The sequence below is a fragment of the Pyrus communis genome, chromosome 10, assembly GCF_041283825.1.
Source record: "Pyrus communis isolate YQ-2024b chromosome 10, ASM4128382v1, whole genome shotgun sequence".
Taxonomy (NCBI): Eukaryota; Viridiplantae; Streptophyta; class Magnoliopsida; order Rosales; family Rosaceae; genus Pyrus; species Pyrus communis.
Window position 1 is genome coordinate 17,746 of NC_142574.1, and position 15,276 is coordinate 33,021.

General features: G+C 34.9%; 2 protein-coding genes and 1 pseudogene across 2 annotated transcripts; 2 read left to right on the forward strand and 1 right to left on the reverse strand.

Moving 5' to 3' along the window:
- Positions 1-2,006: 2,006 nt before the first annotated feature.
- LOC137727700 (berberine bridge enzyme-like D-2 pseudogene) lies at positions 2,007-14,332 on the reverse strand (annotated as a pseudogene).
- Positions 3,340-9,301, forward strand: LOC137709192 (uncharacterized). The gene is made up of 6 exons (XM_068448298.2): positions 3,340-3,559; positions 3,645-3,709; positions 5,030-7,450; positions 7,542-7,850; positions 7,939-8,044; positions 8,147-9,301. The coding sequence occupies exons 3-6, from the start codon at positions 5,184-5,186 to the stop codon at positions 8,837-8,839; spliced, it is 3,375 nt and encodes a 1,124-aa protein (XP_068304399.2). The 5' UTR covers positions 3,340-3,559; positions 3,645-3,709; positions 5,030-5,183; the 3' UTR covers positions 8,840-9,301.
- LOC148693305 (uncharacterized) lies at positions 11,577-12,764 on the forward strand. The gene is made up of 3 exons (XM_088678512.1): positions 11,577-11,657; positions 11,764-11,865; positions 11,973-12,764. The coding sequence occupies exons 1-3, from the start codon at positions 11,607-11,609 to the stop codon at positions 12,762-12,764; spliced, it is 945 nt and encodes a 314-aa protein (XP_088534638.1). The 5' UTR covers positions 11,577-11,606.
- Positions 14,333-15,276: the final 944 nt, after the last annotated feature.

Here is a 15,276-nt window from a genome sequence, read left to right on the forward strand (position 1 = left end):
TACGTTGAACGGCAGTAGAAGATTTAGAGAAGACAAAATTGCAGAAATCAGAGTTTCGTAAGGCTTGGATCGAAGCTTTAGCTGTGAGCTTCAATGGCGATCGCTACCATTTTAATGTATATACTATGAAGTTGTAAGAACAATGTTGCCGAGAGAGAGAGATGAAGGCTTAAGCTACGTCTTTGTATTGATTCCTTAGTGACGAAGTTATTACATGAATGAAGTACTTATACAATTCCCTAGCTTCGAACAAACTAACTGCCTAATACCTATCTAAGATTTAGACAAGTGTCAACATCTAAAGTGTACAATCACTAATACTATATCTCTATCACCAATCACTCTGCATGCCAAATCCTTTAGCCGCTTGAAATCCTTTGAAATAGGACAAAAGCTTTCCACGGGCCTTTATCACATCAATCTTCGCTTTGCACTATGATCCTATCCCTTACCCCATCATCACCTGCTTTCTTCAGGCTGGACTCTAAGATCCTCCATGTGCGCGAAATACTGGAAGATATTCTCCCAATACACTCAAAACTCTTCAATACGAGGATCCCGAACAGACCCGAGGAAGAAAAGTCCATGATTTCAATCTACACTCTTGAAGCTCATTTTAATATTTTCACAAGATAATTACTACAATAGTCTAATAGAAATATCTAGAAAAATATGAGAAACAAACCGATAATGCATAATCGGGTACAAACTTGACATTTTTTACATTCCAACCATTTTCATTTCATGGATTTTTCATTGAGTGGCCTTCATCAATAAGTAGAATTTGTTCTTCTTGGGTGGTGGGAGAAAGAGTTCGTTTTATGGAGGGAATTTGACACATTTGATTTATTAACTTTCGCATAGTTTTCTCCAAAGTTTTGTAGCTTTCCTCCATCCTTTCTAAACACTTGGTCGCCTCTTCGCTGTATTTGGTGCTTGCCACTTGGAGTTTGGACAACTTCTCCGCTAACTTGCCCATATCTTCATTGTAGAGCTCTTCGTCCGGATGACCATTAGTTGGGATCTCATATATTTGCTCTATGTACTCATTGGCAACACTTTGATACTCAAAGCCATTTGTTAGCCTATCATAGTTTCTATGAATGTGTTTATTATAAAAAAATGATAAATTTCACCTAGCGTGCCAATTTGTTCACCCCCTAAATTCGTCATGGGCCTCGTGGGTAGACGGGGAATTTACTTGTACAAGAAATTGGTGATTACGAGTGTGCCACTACTAATTACCACTAGTAGATGGGATTTGAAAGATTGAGTGAGTGGGAGTGGCTCAAATTAAGGTTCGTTCTTTTCCTTAATAAAGCCTTTACTTATGTGGAGAAATATAACAATATGTAATGGCAAGTTTGCTGGAAGTGTATATGATAGAGGAAAGTAAAGAAAGTAAGTGTGACTGGACTGGAAATATAAATACTGTTAGTGAAATAAGTAAATACAATGGCAATAGAAATGCAAATGAGAGTATAAGGAAATCGACACTATTCGAAAAAATAGCACAACAGGGTATTGAATTGAGTTGAATTGTTTGATTGATTGGTTCAATCTCCTTAATCCTTCTGCCTCTGCTTCTTTATACAGAGAATTGATAGTAGTTGCGTTGCCGACTTCACATTATGGAGACGAATTCCACCGTTCAAATCCACTTGCAATAAGAAAGCATGCAATTGTCTTGATTAAACAAATCACTTGCAAATTAGCCTAATTGCACAAAAACCCCCCACAAAATGCCAAAATTTGACTTTGACCCAAAAAAGTGAATTTGTGTCAAATTTTAGTACAAACAGACCATCACAAAAGTATGCCTGTTATAGACCAGTGATGGATATATACTGTATATTGATTCATCTACTGCAGCTGCCATGCTAGCTAATATGCTATATATATATAGATATAGTAGTATTAGCATATCATCATATGCATACAAATTGCACTACGCAGACATCACATATATACCACCACGCACAACGTACGTACCACTCAGCTGCGTTGCGTGCGTACGTGCGCCTAATGATCGAGCACCACCAAAGACGAAGATGACGACATCGGAGGAATCCCTTGTTGATTCCTGAAAACGTTGGTTGGATCAATAAGTGTTTTTGCTCTCACCAATCTGTCGTAGTTATTTAGGAAGTACTTTTCACCCCAATTCCTGGCAATTTCCACAGCGTCAGATTCATCATCCTTAACCAAATTATTATTTAAAGGAAACTGCTGCCGCATCATCAGTCCGAGGTCGAGGTCAACATAGTTGATATAAGCAGCCCTAGGACCCCATGAAACATACTCTGTCATTGCATTGTGGAATCTTCTTATCCATTCTATGTAGTCATTTATTTTGTGATTATCTTCTTCTTTCCATTCCACCAGGTACTGAATTGTAAAGAGGTTACCTTTTCTGTGAGGAAATGCAATGGCTTCGCTGCTTATATCATGCATAACCCCACCATAAGGGTCTAAAATCACGTACCCTTTCGGCTCCTCCTCAAGTATTTCCAGGGCTGCCCTTATCCCTCTGTAAGAAATTGGGGTCCTAACGTAATCCGATTTCGCTTTGAAAAATCCCTTGCCTTGCAGATATCGATTTCTCAAGTCGGACACTGAGCTTCCCTTACTTAGGCCGGAGAAGAACACGATGGACTCGATCCAACTCATTTCTGCGCAATCTTCTTCTGCAACACCCAAGTCAGGAAAAACTTTGTTTAGGATGGACACGGCGCTGCTTCTTGGACCCAGATAAAACCCTTTGAACGTAGCTGATATATTAGTACTACTAGTATCAGTAACGGTAGTAGTCTTGACCTCTGGCAACCCAGCGCCGACAAAGCACGAAAAGTAGAAATCATCTTCCAAGTAAGGTGCGATGTGTTGCCACTTGTCTACCAGCTTTGCTACATTATGATTAAAGATTCCGTTGTCTCCTCCTCCTGCAGCAGCAGAAGCAGCTCTAGACACTACGAAGGCAGTTACGACTTGTGGCACCACTACTACAAAAGGACCTAATAGTGTCACTTCTTGCGTCGCTTTAATATTATATAGTGGCGAAAAAGAGATTTGCGACACTCAGTGAAGATGACGTCGTATTTAGTGTCGCTTATAAGCGTCATAAAATTTCTATGTCGCTTTTAAACCGACGTAAAAATTTAGTGTCGCTTATAATCGACATATATTTTAATATTTTTAAGCAATGGCGTCGCTTTAAATAAAATAGTGTCGCTTTTAAGCGACATAAACTATTAGTGTCGCTTCTAGGCGACACTAATTCTTGTTTTTAATATTTTAAATCTTGCGTCGGTTTTGAGCGACATATATTTTGAAAACCAGTGTCGGTTGTAAGCGACACATTGTTGCTCTTTATACCCTCTCCCCCGTGTTTTCTTTTTCTTCTCTTGCACTTTTCTTATTCGTTCTTCCAATTTTTACAAAGTCTCCCGTGTTCCTCTTTCAGCTATCTCCTTTGGTTTGCAAACTTCATTTGTTCCTCTGTTCTCTCTTTCAGCTTTCTCCTTTGGTTTTCAAAATTCATTTGTTCCTCTTCACAACAGTAAGTTTTTCTTGCTTATAATATTTTTATTTTCACAACAGTAAGTTTTTCTTGCTTAATTTTTAGTTACAATTTATTTTTGTAGGAAAGTTATTGGAGTTGGTTGAGTACATAAAGAATTGTTGACGTCGAAATTCTTCAACAAATCAGGTTTGTATCCCTAACTTCTTTAATTTTTAAATTGTATAATACACAAGTTTATTTATTTAAAAATTATAATTTAAGCACTTAGATAAAATTCTACTATTTTTGTTAAATTAATAAAAATTTAGTCGAATTAATTAATTTTGTCACTCTAATTGTTATTTTAATTTGTTGTTATTTTGATAATTTTTTGTTGTTATTTACTAGAATGAATTAGATGAACATAATTTGAATTGTTATGAGAAAATGGAATGAATAATATTTATAAGCATTTATGTTAAATTAACAATATTAAATATAACATAAACTTATAATATTGAGTAATATAAGAATATATTATGTTAATTTTTTTTTTTTGCACTCTAAGTGTTATTTTAATTTGGTGTTATTTTGATAATATTTTGTTGTTATTTACTAGAATGGATTAGATGAACATAATTTGAATTGTTATGAGAAAATGGAATGAATAATATTTATAAGCATTTATGTTAAATTAACAATATTAAATATAACATAAACTTATAATATTGAGTAATATAAGAATACAATATGTTAATTTTTTTTTTTTGCACTCTAATTGTTATTTTAATTTGTTGTTATTTTGATAATTTTTTGTTGTTATTTACTAGAATGGATTAGATGAACATAATTTGAATTGGTATGAGAAGATGGAATGAATAATATTTATAAGCATTTATGTTAAATTAACAATATTAAATATAACATAAACTTATAATATTGAGTAATATAAGAATATATTATGTTAATTTTTTTTTTTTTTTGCACTCTAATTGTTATTTTAATTTGTTGTTATTTTGATAATTTTTTGTTGTTATTTACTAGAATGGATTAGATGAACATAATTTGAATTGTTATGAGAAGATGGAATGAATAATATTTATATGCATTTATGTTAAATTAACAATATTAAATATAACATAAACTTATAATATTGAGTAATATTATAATATATTATGTTTTTTTTTTTTTTTGCACTCTAATAAGAATATAAGCTAAACTTATAATATTTAGGAATATAAAAATATAAGAATATAACCTTTCATAAGAATATAACCTAAACTTATAATATAAGAATATCCTTTCATATAAGAATATAACCTTTCATATAAGAATATAACCTAAACTTATAATATTTAGGAATATAAGAATATATTAATTAATTTTTTTTGCACTCTAATTGTTATTTGAATTTGTTGTTATTTTGATAAGTTTGATAACTTTTGGTTGTTATTTATTAGAATGGATTAGATGAGCATAATTTTGACAACTTTTTGTTGTTATTTTAATTTGCTTTTACTATAATAGGTGTTGAAAATTAAAAGATTGCAATCGTGATAGAGTTCGAGGGGTGAAAGATAGAAATTGAAAATTTTGATAGTTATGCCTACATGATAGGGATTGAAAGATTGTAGGCATCTTAGTGTCAACATAATATTTTACCTTCGTAAAGTGGTAAAATATGGACAAGAGTTGGTTGACAATACCCCGAAATTTTGAAGCGTATACAACTGGAATTAATTTGTTTTTGGATCAAGCAGTTGCAAATGGTGTTGGTCCTGATAAGTTTAGATGTCCTTGCAAAAGATGTTGTAATCGATATTCTTTTGTTAGGAACACCATTGTTGAACATCTCATATTGTATGATATGGATAAAGATTATAAAAACGCTTGTTGGCGACATCATGGCGAGCAAAACATTGGAGAGCAAAATGTGGGAATTGGAGAAGAAGAAACAGGAGATGAGGTGATTGGCATGCATGATTTTCTTAATGATGTATTTGTCCAACCATTAACAGAAGAAGGTGTTGGGCCATCTACTGAACCCCCTATTGGGGAAGGGCGTCCAGAAGAGGTGCAGACTTTTTTTAAGTTGCTTGAAGAGGCAGATCAAGATTTGTGGCCAGGTTGTAAGGAGTTTAAGAAATTGGAAGCAGTTTTAAGATTGTATCAGATCAAGTGTTTAGCGGGAATGCCTGACGAGATCTTCACCACTTTACTGGAGTTAATTAAAAGAATGTTGCCTGAAGGGGATTGTTTGCCTGAATCCTGTTATAAAGCAAAAAAACTTATAAATGACTTGGGGCTGTCGTATGTGAAAATTGATGCATGTCCCAATGATTGCATGATCTATTGGAAAGATACTTCAGATTTGACCGTGTGCTCAGTTTGTGGTAAATCAAGATATAAAATTACCAATGCAGAGGATAGCTCGAGGAAAAAGGTCGCAGCTAAGGTTATGTGGTATTTTCCTTTAAAACCACGATTGCAACGCTTTTTTATGTCGAAGCATATGGCTGAACATATGAGATGGCATGCAACTGAATGTCCTAAGGATGAGTTTATGAGACATCCTTCAGATTCTCCCGCATGGAAGCATTTGGATAATTTATATCCGGATTTTGCGTCAGAAATTCGAAATGTCCGATTAGGGTTAGCCAGTGATGGATTTAATCCTTTTGGGAAAATGAGGAATGATCATAGCACATGGCCTGTGGTGCTTTCTGTTTATAATTTGCCACCTTGGATGTGCATGAAGCAACCAAATTTGTTATTGTCTTTGTTAATACCAGGACCGCGCAGTCCTGGTAAAGAGATTGATGTATACATGCGTCCATTGATTGACGAGCTGAATGAGTTGTGGGAGGTGGGCATTCCCACTTATGATGCGTTTTCCAACCAAAGTTTTACGATGAAGGCTGCCGTGTTATGGACCATAAGTGATTTTCCGGCTTATGGAATGTTGTCAGGATGGAGTACACATGGTTATAAAGCTTGTCCACATTGCATGCATGATAAAGAATCTATTTACTTGCCAGCGAGTCGCAAGATTTGTTATATGGGGCATCGACGATTTCTTGAAGATAATCATAGGTTTCGAAGGCAAACCATCACTTTTAATGGTCGTCGAGAGCATCGTACTGCACCAAGGCAGTGGACTGGTTTACAATGTCTCGAAGAACTTTCTACATTGAGATTTACTTTTGGAAAACCAAACAAGGATGCTTCAGTTGGGCAACGCAGAAGAAGAGCTTCGAGCAGTACAAGTAGTAACAGTCAGTGGAAGAAGAAATCGATTTTTTATGAACTACCTTATTGGAGGCATCTCTTGATTAGACACAATCTTGATGTTATGCATATCGAGAAGAATATATGTGACAGTGTGGTAGGAACATTGCTAGATATAGAAAAGTCTAAAGATGGATTGGCGGCACGTGCAGATCTTGAATTCTTGAACATAAGACATAGTCAACACCCACGTAGAGAAGGAAATAGAACATTTCGACCTCCAGCATTGTTCACATTGAAAAGAGAAGAAAAAACTGCGTTTTGTAAAGTATTGTCTACTATTCGGGTCCCAGATGGATATTCATCAAATCTGTCACGATGTGTGCACGTGAATGAACGAAAAATACATGGGTTGAAAAGTCATGATTGCCATGTTTTAATGCAGCAGTTACTCCCGCTTGCAATACGCCCGGTTTTGCCTAAAGTTGTTACTATGGTTTTATTAGAGTTGAGTGCAATTTTCAGACAGTTATGTAGTAAGAAGGAGTCTGAGGAAGGATTTAAGCAACTGAATTCAAGAATTGCCTTGACATTATGTCAACTTGAGAAAATATTCCCTCCTGCATTTTTTGATATAATGGTGCACCTCCCAGTTCACTTGGCAGATGAAGCAGCGCTTGCAGGCCCTGTTCAATATAGATGGATGTATCCAATTGAACGGTAATGAATAAATTTTTATAATTTTTTTACAATTGTAGTCATAACTTTAATTAATAATTATAATAATTTGTATTTCGTTTTATAATTGTAGGTATTTGCAAACACTGAAGCGCTATGTTCGTAATAAGGGTCGTCCTGAAGGTTCTATTGCTGAAGCATATTTGGTGGATGAGTGCTTGTCATTTTGTTCCATGTATCTTAGAGACGTTGAGTCTCGTCGTACCCGTAGAGGCCGAAATGAAGATGGGATTGGACGTGGAGTATCTGGTGGGTTATCAATTTTTGACTCGAAAGGATGTTATATGGGTTCAGGAGAAAATGTGGAGCTCAATCTAAATGTTCTTGATCAGTGCCATAGATACATTCTAAATAATTGTGATGAAGTTAGCCCATTTAGAAGGTAAGAATGTTTAATCATACGTCGAAATGTTTTATTGGTTTTCTTAACTTTGAAAAAATAATTATCTAAATTGGACATAATTGTGTAGGCAACATGAAGAATTCTTGAAAACTAAATATCGTCGAGAAAGGTTAACTATGCGACAAATTAAAGAGCTAAGCAAGAAAGAATTTCCAGAATGGTTCAAGCAACATGTGAGTTGATATAATAATCATATTATTTATTTATTGTTTTGCATTTTAATTATAACATGTTTATAGTTATTTTGTCAATATTTATCTTCATACTTATTACAGATGAATTCAAGATATGATGCTAATGACACATTGATATCTCAAGACTTGCATTGGCTAGCTAATTATCCTAGTAGGGTTGTGAGCAGATACAAAAGTCACATTGTTCATGGATTTAGATTTCGTATAAAATCTGTGGATGATAAGCATAAGAATCAAAACTGTGGTGTCTTTGTACCTGCAAATGTTCCTGGAGCAATTGGGCAAGTAAATTGTTATGGCAGAGTTGTAGATATGTTTGAGGTCAAATATTGTGGTCCTACTGAAGCAGGAGATAGGGGTCGAGCTGTGATGTTATTTAAGTGCGAATGGGTTAATAGTGAAAGTCCACGAGGAATGAAGACTGATCAATATGGATTTACTATGGTGAATTTCAATCAATTGGGATTTAAAGAGGATCCTTTCATACTAGCATCACAAGCATTACAGGCATTTTACGTGGAGGACACGATTGAAAAAGATTGGCACGTAGTTGTTCGAACTCAGCCAAGAGATTTATTTGACGTATTAGAGGATAGTGATGCTATTGATGATTATGACACGCCGAACTTGGATGATCGAATTCTTGATAATGAAAATTTTCATACAAGGGTTGGCGTGGAAGAGACTCCCTTTCTTGAATCATTAGCGTTGCCTACCGGGTTCGTTAATCATGCCAATACCGACGAAGAGCTAACAGATGATGACAGGGAATAAATATATTAATTATTTTTTGTATTAATTAGACTTTGTTTTATTTTGTATGCTATGATATCGTATTATAAAATTATATTTCTGTTTTTTTTTTTTTTTTTCCTTGACATTCTGTCGCTTTTAACCGACGGCATTTTTCAGGTATGTCAGAATTGGCGTCGGTTTTAACCGACGCAACCCCAGCCTATTTCGACGCAATGTTAAGCTTAGGACATGTGTGTCAGACTTGGCGTCGGTTTTAACCGACGCAACCGTAGCCTATTTCGACGCAATGTTAAGCTTAGGACATGTGTGTCAGACTTGGCGTCGGTTTTAACCGACGCAACCGTAGCCTATTTCGACGCAATGTTAAGCTTAGGACATGTGTGTCAGACTTGGCGTCGGTTTTAACCGACGCAACCCTAGCCTATTTCGACGCAATATGAGACTATTTCGACGCAAGATACTTGTTGTCAATCATATGCATTACCCCTAATAATAATAATTATATATAATTATTTTTTATTATTTGCAGTTTTATAGCCTAAATATTAATAATTATATATTCATTTAAGTGAAAATATGACTTTAGCCCTTCAAACTTAATTTTTTTTATATAAAACCCTACATAAATTTTTTACTCAAAGAAAACCCAATGACTAGGATCCACATAAGCAAATTCATTAACTTCATATTAATTCACACATTTTACATTTTTCACATGCCTAAAATACCCCTATTACATACTTGATGTAGACAATTAATTGTAAGGAAATAGTAAATGATTTTGCAACAAGAAAAAAAAAAGACATTAATGTTAAAAATTTATTGCATATTAATTTTTTAGAAAGGTATTGAATTTTCATAAAACTATTCGATTCAGATTTTTCACCCTACTCTTGCATACTTTTGAATTTATCCTTTTTTTATTAATATATTAGAACATTGTATTTCATTATTTACATGCACATTAATTTACCTACGAACAATTATACCATGGGTGTAATTCGATGTATATTAAGAAGAAATGTAGTTCAATGTATATTAAAAAGAAGAAATAATTTACCTATATTAAGAAGAAATGTAGTTCAATGTATAGTATTAAAAATACTATGTTACACCCCTTTAAGTGAAAAAACCCCTAAAAACAATAATAATTATATATTAATTTAACTGTTTTACACCCCTATACGAATGCAATGAATGTTTTACTCTTTAAAGATAGATGGGTTTTTATCTAGAAATAATGAATTGTAAGGACCAAAATCTAAAGCACCCATAATTTAATTGTTTTACACCCCTAAAAACAATAATAATTATATATTAATTTAACTGTTTTACACCCCTATACGAATGCAATGAATGTTTTACACCCTAATAATAATAATTATATATAATTATTTTTTATTATTTGTAGTTTTATACTAATTATAATAATTATAAACTCTAAGTGTTAGCCAATCTATCGTTTTACGAATTCTCCAAAACTAATTTCAACGATCCAAACCGTCAAAATTGTTTGTATATGCTTGGAGATCACATCAGCAAAAAATCACAAAAAAAAAACATTCAGAGATCAAGTAACGGGACAAAGCTTTTCGACGGTTATAAACGAAAAATCACGATTTAACGGTTATTTTAACTCCGATTTAGATGATTTTTTATAACTACACTCCTTGACCCTATATGAATACAATGAATGAATTCGATCTTCAATTTAAAATATTTACACAAGTGGATACCACAAAATCTTACGTTATACTTAATGAAAGTATAAATAAACTCTAAGTGTTAGCCAATCTATCGTTTTACGAATTCTCCAAAACTAATTTCAACGATCCAAACCGTCAAAATTGTTTATATATGCTTGGAGATCACATCAGCAAAAAATCACAAAAAAAAAACATTCAGAGATCAAGTAACGGGACAAAGCTTTTCGACGGTTATAAACGAAAAATCACGATTTAACGGTTATTTTAACTCCGATTTAGATGATTTTTTATAACTACACTCCTTGACCCTATATGAATACAATGAATGAATTCGATCTTCAATTTAAAATATTTACACAAGTGGATACCACAAAATCTTACGTTATACTTAATGAAAGTATAAATAAACTCTAAGTGTTAGTCAATCTATCGTTTTACGAATTCTCCAAAACTAATTTCAACGATCCAAACCGTCAAAATTGTTTGTATATGCTTGGAGATCACATCAGCAAAAAATCACAAAAAAAAAACATTCAGAGATCAAGTAACGGGACAAAGCTTTTCGACGGTTATAAACGAAAAATCACGATTTAACGGTTATTTTAACTCCGATTTAGATGATTTTTTATAACTACACTCCTTGACCCTATATGAATACAATGAATGAATTCGATCTTCAATTTAAAATATTTACACAAGTGGATACCACAAAATCTTACGTTATACTTAATGAAAGTATAAATAAACTCTAAGTGTTAGCCAATCTATCGTTTTACGAATTCTCCAAAACTAATTTCAACGATCCAAACCATCAAAATTGTTTGTATATGCTTGGAGATCACATCAGCAAAAAATCACAAAAAAAAAACATTCAGAGATCAAGTAACGGGACAAAGCTTTTCGACGGTTATAAACGAAAAATCACGATTTAACGGTTATTTTAACTCCTAACAAAGGTAAACCCTACACGATTTATTTCGTTATAACTTTAAAGTTGCCTAATATAATCTTTTCTTTTTTCGTTCGTTTTTTTTCAGGAGGTTGCTGAAAAAAATAAGATTAATCGGGGATTGAAATCAATGAACCATACTACTGGTACAAAATCCTTTGCAAGAGTGCGGGAAGAATATGTATGGATTGTACATTTTCAAGAGATGATTAATTTTAAATAATTATATTTATTTTTAGTATGAGGTTTGCTTAATTTGTTTGTATGAAATTTTATTTTTGATAAAGCGGAAGAAGCATGGGAAAGAAGCAGATCCTGTAACCTTTTTTCGTGAATGTCATACACGAAAAGATAAATCATGGATTGATGAAACATCGGAGCGTACAGGGGTAATTGATTTTTTCGTGTTAGTATTTGATTTTATTAGTATTTATTATCTATAGCTTATTTTTCTGTTTTACGATTGAATTTTTGTTTTTAAAAATTGTAATGCAAGTCAACAATGGAGAGCAACCTGCAAACATTGATTGAGTCGGGCCAAGACGATAATGAAGATCTTAGGACCCAAGTTTATGTTGATACTATGGGTCCTGAGAGGTATAATAGAGTCAGAGGATACGGTCATGGTGTGACTCCTGATATGGTGTCTTATGCATCTTCTGCATCTTCTACATCAATTTCCTCTAGGAGATCATCTAAGAGTTCAATGGCGTTGCTAATGACTCAAAATAATGAGTTGAAAATGAGAGACGAAAATAATAATAAACGGATTTCGGACCTGGAGAACAAGCAAAATCAGTTGTTTGCATGGTTTTTTCAAAGATTTCAGCCACAACCACCATATAGCCCGGGAACCCAACAATCAGGCCACAGTCAACCTCCTCAACAGTCGGGCCAAAGTCAGCCTTCCCCTGCATATCCGTATGCTGGCAATAATCAGCAACCTCTATATCCTGTGTATCCGATGCCTGCGCAGCCCATGCCATACATGCAGCAGCCGCCCATGCCATACATGCAGCAGCCGCCCATGCCATACATGCAGCAGCCGCCTTATCAAGTGCCAGTATATCGACCTGAGATGGCTGCTCCTAGTGGATCTTTTCCGGAAGTTCCAGTTGGGGGGTTTTCTGGAATGCTTGCAGGTGTTGGATTTGATGTGGACTTGTCGAGGATTTTTGGATCAGATGGAGGATCTCAAGAAGGAGGATCTCAAGGAGGAGTATCTCAAGGAGAAGATTCTCAAGCAGAAGGATCTGGACGACGTTCAGGCGCAGATTCGGTTGGGTAGTTTAATTGGTTCTTTTTCTTGTCGGTTAAATACGACAGTATAATTGGTCTATCTTTTTGTTTTTTTATGTTATGTTTGTAATGTCGGATTTAATGTTTGTTACGACGGACGACTTTTTGGATTTTATGTGAAATGTGAAATGTACAGTTTGGCACTATTGTTTTTGTTATTTATTTTCATTAATGTTTATTTTGATCTTAAAATTTATAATTTTTTTTGGTTGGAATTAATTGAAATTGCATGCAGTTGTTCATCCACTTTTATTATTATTAACAAATATAGTGTCGGTTAAGACCGTTACTAGTTTTTATATTTTATTTATTTAATTGTTATCTAACGTCGGTTTAAGGAATATTTTATTTATTTCATTTTAATATAATGTCGCTTTAAAGCGACAGTATACTGCATACTTTATTATTAAATAGCTGATGCACGTGTAAGTATGCGTCGCTAGTTTTTATATTTTATTTATTTCATTGTTATCTAACGTCGGTTTAAGGAATATTTTATTTATTTCATTTTAATATAATGTCGCTTTAAAGCGACAGTATACTGCATACTTTATTATTAAATAGCTGATCCACGTGTAAGTATGCGTCGCTTTAAACCGACGTTAGGGTTAGTGTCGCTTTAAAGCGACACTGTGTAGTGGCGGATTAAGCTCAAAAAGCGACGCTGAAGCCCTTTTGCGACCCTAGCAATAGTGTCGCTATTGAAAAGCGACATTACATTATGTAATGTCGGATTTGTGCCAAATTTTCGACAGAAAGTTGATTTCTCGTCGGTTTGTCCTCCGCCGGTGATAGCATATATTGTAGTAGTGCACATTCAACAACTGGATTTTCCAAGCATAGACAATCCCGAAAACACCACCACCACCTCCTCTAATTGCCCAAAACACGTCCTCTCCCATGCCTTGTCGGTCTAACAGTTGTCCATTTGCATCAACAAGTAGTGCATCCACCACGTTATCGGCTGCAAGTCCGTATTTCCTCGACATGAGTCCGAATCCACCGCCAGCAATATGGCCTCCAGCGCCTACAGTTGGGCATGACCCGGCGGAGAACCCATGAAGATTGCTTGCTTGGGCAATCGCATGGTATGTCTCACCCAGCGTTGCACCTCCTTCCACCCATGCAGTTTCGGTTTCCAAATCCACCGACACACCGTTCAAGTTCATCATGTCGATATCACAAACAGAGCTCCGTCCACAGCAACGGATGATGTCCCTTCGTAGCTGTGTCCGCCGCTCCTTACTCTGATTTCCAACAACCCTTGTCTGGAGCATGACACAGAGTTAGCTGCTCAACGCTCTCGGGAAGTATGATGGCTACTGGCTTAGGAAGGGCAGGATCAGCGAAACGAAGATTTTGGATGGAAAAGTTGAGCAGCTTGTAGTAAGCTGCAGACTCATTTTCCGTGTTAGGGAATGTGGTAAAGTTGTTGATGTCATGAAGCGTCAAACAAAAAGTGATTTGGTCCGCCGGAAATTCAGCTAAACAAGGAACGAGAAGGCACATAATAAACAAGAGAGGGGATTGAATCGTGTATCGATTTCTTTCTGCCATGTTTAGTTGCTACCTCGATCGGTTCCTTAGTCAATTTTTGAAGCTGTATATATGCATATGGTACCAAAAGAAACAAAAGAGGTGGATTTTAAATTTTAATGTAGAAGAAAAAAAAAATATGAGAATAATTACGTTATACAATCAGGACAAACAGACGAAGAGATCAATGTAAGGGTGACATGCATGCGGCCGGCAATTGAATAAAAATTTGTAAGTTGAACCAAGTAAAATACTTGCTTAATTACCATATTCTTTTCAGAGACTGATTTTCACACAATTTTTAGCCATTCACACACGTCCCTATGTATTCTTGAGTTGACCAATTAAATAAATCAAACGGCAACATGCAAAATTAAACAAAAGTGTGCACAAGAAAAAAAAAATTGTGTTCATCATTTGCCTTTTCACAGTGCCATACTGGAAAGGGACAAACCTGAACTAGTTTGTATGATTAAACAGTGGTTAAACTAGTTAGGTGGGGGAGGGGGGAGAGAGAGAGAGAGAGAGAGGGAGAGAGAGACATATTTTTAGCACAAAAGTATGAAAGGTTAGAAAATGTCCTAAAATTTGCATGCGACAACATGCCGGCCAACCAAAGGGTCCGAAGCGTGCCCAATTCCTACGTCGCCTCCTGTGTTTTTATCTGAAAGATATGCATGTACATGTATATGTGTATCCATACCTACATGGTTACATACACATCTCTAAGCATATGGACAGTTTTAAAACAGAAGTTCTCTTGTAGTAATTCTGTCCTAGGCTCCTATCTCATCTAAAACGCACATACATGTGTGCTCGCGCGCGCACAAACACAGCTTCAAGAGAGACTAGTAATGCTGGTGATGAACAATACAGACCAATGTTTGTGATGAGACAATGAATAACAGACGCGCTTATGTTACGTGTGACAATTTTGGAGACTAAAACAGTTGGATAAACTGCAC